This window comes from Crocodylus porosus, unplaced genomic scaffold, assembly GCF_001723895.1.
Source record: "Crocodylus porosus isolate Cpor-Errol unplaced genomic scaffold, CroPor_comp1, whole genome shotgun sequence".
Taxonomy (NCBI): domain Eukaryota; kingdom Metazoa; phylum Chordata; order Crocodylia; family Crocodylidae; genus Crocodylus; species Crocodylus porosus.
Genome location: NW_017728947.1, coordinates 71,227,369 through 71,231,564, shown reverse-complemented (window position 1 = coordinate 71,231,564; position 4,196 = coordinate 71,227,369). Strand labels below are relative to the sequence as shown.

The 4,196-nt window shown below is 47.5% G+C and overlaps 2 protein-coding genes across 5 annotated transcripts in view; one reads left to right on the top strand and one right to left on the bottom strand.

Moving 5' to 3' along the window:
• KIAA0391 (KIAA0391 ortholog) overlaps positions 1–2,333 on the bottom strand; it is a 99,029-nt gene extending 96,696 nt beyond the window's left edge. The window contains exons 1-2 of one of the 3 annotated variants that reach the window (XM_019551411.1): positions 2,188–2,333; positions 89–1,475 (exon numbers count right to left, since the gene is read on the bottom strand). In XM_019551411.1, coding sequence (XP_019406956.1) covers positions 89–1,110 — 1,022 coding nt within the window. In that variant the 5' untranslated portion in view covers positions 1,111–1,475; positions 2,188–2,333. The remainder of the gene's footprint in view (positions 1–88; positions 1,476–2,187) is intronic. The other 2 variants (XM_019551410.1, XM_019551412.1) reach the window with 2 other exon arrangements.
• A 391-nt stretch (positions 2,334–2,724) lies between these two features.
• PPP2R3C (protein phosphatase 2 regulatory subunit B''gamma) overlaps positions 2,725–4,196 on the top strand; it is a 27,957-nt gene continuing 26,485 nt past the window's right edge. Inside the window, exon 1 of one of the 2 annotated variants that reach the window (XM_019551413.1) lies at positions 2,725–2,936. In XM_019551413.1, the coding sequence (XP_019406958.1) occupies positions 2,852–2,936 (85 nt within the window). In that variant the 5' untranslated portion in view covers positions 2,725–2,851. Of the gene's footprint in view, positions 2,957–4,196 lie in introns of both variants that reach the window. The other variant, XM_019551414.1, reaches the window with a different exon arrangement.

Genomic DNA, 4,196 nt, shown 5'->3' with positions numbered 1-4,196 from the left:
AGTTTCTGCAAGAAAAGGATAACAGGAAATCGTGTCACCCACTCCTTCACCAACTCTAGTCAATTACTTCTGAAATGACATTACTTACCTTTCAAACCACCGCTTTATACTCTGCATAAGAGCTTCATTAGGATAGACTTGGTTCTCTCTAAAAGATAGGAGCATGCCTAAGAGTTCTTTTTTAAATTTATCATCTTGTGTACCTTTGCTGGTGTCAAAAAAGGTCTGCGGCACATCCAAGTTTGGCATTATATTCTCGGCCACCATTTCATGATACAGTTCTAATGCCAGTTGTATGTCTTGATTACTGAGAGCCGCTTTGATACAATGTCCGTAGCACCCTTTTGAGGGGACTGTAAACTTTTTCATTTCCTTCAGGAGCAAAATGGCCTCTCTCCAGCGGTCTGTACCACTCAGACCCCTGATCAGAACGCTGTAAGCCGCAGTTTCTAAAGTCTTAAATTTGAGTTTTATTATATCATAGATATCAAAAAACTCTGCTGTCTGCCCCTGCTGGATACACAGAGTCAGGTACACAATCAAGGAATTATACCTGACATCCCCATTTCTCAATACCACATCAGCCATCAAGGACTTGGCCACATCTATAGAGCTCTTGTGCTTGACCATTTGTCGTAACATTACAACCTCAAAATCTGTATCAAGTTTTAACTGTGTTCTCAATTCCTGCCACTCCTTAGCATTCAAAGGTTTTTCTGGAGGCTGGATATCATGTCTTCTAGACCGCCTGAGCAGTCCCATATCTGTAGGTGTCCTTTGGATCTCTGATCGCTGTTTGGCAGCTCCAGCAGAGAACGGGGGTATAAGACTTTTCTCCTCGTTCTCTTCCCAGCAGCTATCCTGCATTTTTACTTTTCTTCTATCTCTGCTTCCAGATCTGGACTTGTGCAGCATATGAACTCCTTTGAGATTCTGAGGTAGTGCAGATTGGAAAGATGTAGTAAAAGGCAAACCTTTAACTCGATCCCTGCTGAGGAGGTCAACCATGAGAACCAGTGATTTCTGACAAGTGGAAGCAGGCTGAAACAGGAAACATCTACCCAGGAAAGTCTGCAAACCCCAGTAACTTGCTTGAAGGAAGAAAGCCATAATAAGAAGAAATCAATATGCTGGGGAAGATTTCCAGGAAAGCTCTAACAGTAAGTGCAGTTTGCACAAATAAATGTATAATTCAAATCTAAGGGCTATCTAAAAAAAAAGGGCACATAATCATAAGTTTCCTGAAAACAAAAGATGCCAAGATGGAGAAACATTTAAAATGAGCAAAATATTAATAAAAAAATAGTATGTCTTTCTTCCAGAGAAAAAGGCCTGCAAATCGCTGTTTATTGTGGCTGTCCTACCACTAATGCGCTTCAAGGCTTGTCATACATGCATGTGGAACTGGGGAATATGATATAGCTTCCAAAAACAGAGCTCTTCTGCTGCTTCCCTCCAAATAAGGAGATGAGTCCCTGGGGGGGGGAAAGCAGACCACAAAGGACAACATTAGCACCACTGTCAAAGGTAACATCCAGCAATTCAATTCAGTTTACATTTTAACAACAAAAACCAAACCACTTCAGGTCAAGATCCCAACTTTTTGTGCCTAGAGACTGCTGAGATACTGCCAATAACATAGTTTCTACCCCAAGTCCATAAACTTTGAGTAAGTGGGAGCTGTCTACTCTCAACAAGAACAAGGAAAAACTAATGCCTGGGCTCCTCAGTAAGCAGGGGATGCTTTCCGGTAGCAGCCATCACCTGCTTTGCCGGCCAGGAAAGCATAATTTCCTGCAGAAAGCAGGGCAGGGGGGCACCTTAAAGACTAAATGCTTCAGAGAAGCATAAGCTTTCTTAGGCACATCCTGCTTCATCAGATGCTATGAAGCAACTTCCAGAAACCAGCAGTTCTAGATAGAAGGGAATTTAAACACAAACACTGGTAGTGGGGGGCCAGTGCTGAGAAAGGCAGCACCTGCAGCTCAGTATGCCAAGGTGGACAAAAAAGGCGCTCAACTGGTTGAGGGACATGGGGTCATCATTGCACCAAACAACTCAGACTGCCCAGGGTCGTTCACACTTGCCAGCACCTGCTTCGGCTAAAAACAGGCCGGATCCTGCCCTAAGACAAGCCTGCTGTGTTGGATCCTGAGCCCGACAAGCCCCTGGGCCCGCGCTCAATACCTGTGAAGAGCCCGAATGAACCCCGAGACCACCGCGGGAACGGAGGCGCTAACTCGAGGTAACTGTCATCCAAGCTTCACGTGTCAACGCCGCCTGCTCGGTGCAGAGCAGAGGTTGGGAGCCGACACCTGGCCCCCCTACCACCCACGTGGAGCCGCAGCCAACCCAGGTTCTTGCAGCCTCACTCCTCTTCTGGAAAAACTAGTTCCCGGCATGCACCGTGAGGCGGCGGCGGCGGCACATGTGCGCCCTATTGTGGCGCAAAGCGAGCTGGGAGTTGTAGTTTGCGCCGATTGCGCGCTCTCTGAAAACTGCCCTCTGACCGTCGACCGACCCGAGCCCACGCGTGGCAAGTGCCAACCTCTCACCACTGCTAAACTCCTACCAAAGTGCTAGAGTCCACAAGAGCTGCGAAGCGGCCGAGCAGTCTATACCCAGCAGGCTTCTCAAGCTAGGGCGTCTCAGCCAATCAGCGCTCCCGCCGAACTCCTTCGCGGAAGAGGATATTGTACACGTAACCGCCGTGATCCTATGAAAGGAGGGTGCCTTAGGCTCCATCTTGGCTGTGGGCAAGAGTTAGGGTCGTGCCGGGCACGTGACGCAGAGAGACAGCTCCCAAGATGGCTGTGGTAGAAGGCCACATGATGCAGACGGAGTAGTCCGGATGCGCGGCGGCTGGAGCGGGAGGTGGATTCGTGGCATGGAGTGGAGACAGGCGCTGAAGGGCCGGCTTGCGGCCCGTCCCGGCAGTGAGTGGAGGCGTGAGGAGGTCTGCACGGGGTGGCGGGAGGATAATAGGTCCCGCCGGAGGCCTTGGAGCCTCCCAGCCGTGCGCGCATGCGCAATGCGCCCCCCCTTCCCCCTTGCTGAGGGCTTGGAGGAGAAAAGTAGCTGCTGAGCGGACGCGCGTGCGGCTACCGCATAGGTGGAGTCTGGCTGGGGGTCGCTGGCAACCGGGTCCCAGCGCCCCCTGAGCTCTTGTGCGCATGGCAAAGAACTCGTGAAGTTGTAACGGGATAAAAAATACTGCGTGGTGGTGGTGGTTGTTATTGTAGTTTTTTAAATCTATCCTTCTACATGACTAAGGATCTTGGGGCAGCCCTATGCTTTTTCTTCCAGATGATAATCAGTATCCAGAATAGTAAAATAAAGACCACGTTATACAAGACTTCCATCCAGGAAGAGCACGCACTATCTGTAGATGCTTCCTCAGCCTGACAAAGGGTTTTTAAACCCAAAAGTTTGTTAAGAAAAACTTTTCCAACTATTTAATTGGTCTAATAAAAGATACTGGATTTACCCAAATAACCTTGTCTAAGTCCTTAGATCAACATGGCTACAACCTACACTCTTGTAAACTAGTTAATATTCTGTATATGTTTATAGCAAGTTTAGTTAGACTCCTCATTTAAATTATGTGCAAAGAGTTGTGCTAAATGCAAATGTGGTATCTGCCCTTGTCTCCTTCGGTATCTTTTGCCACAAAGAGCAAAAAACCCATGACTTTCATACTGGAAAAACTACCATGATCTTTCTTCCAGGGTTTTGGAAACCTTCAAAAATGTAGTCCAGTTTCCCTATGGATGCTCAATCTCAGACTCTGGGTCACCTACAGTGGAAACTAGCCACCTGTTTTGCCACAGCCAGGAGCAATGCAATTCTTTAAGGAGCCTAACTTGAAAGTTCAGTGGGAGATCTTACTGCTCCCTAGCTATGCCAGTCATAACTAGGGATCCTGGTTTTCTCTATTTTAAAACCCCCAAATCTCTGATTAAACCCCTTCCAAAATTCATATTTTTCTGTAATTGAAATGAAATGCCCCTATATAGATAGGTATCAGGCCAATGTGGTGCCGATCTTCAAGAAAGGGAGGAGAGTGGATCTGGCTAACTGCAGGCCCATTAGCCTGACTTCTGTCTTGGAAGATCTTAGAAAAGTTTATTAAGGAGGCCATCCTTGATGGACTGGCCCAGGCTAACATCCTAAGGGATAGCCAGCACGGGTTTGTT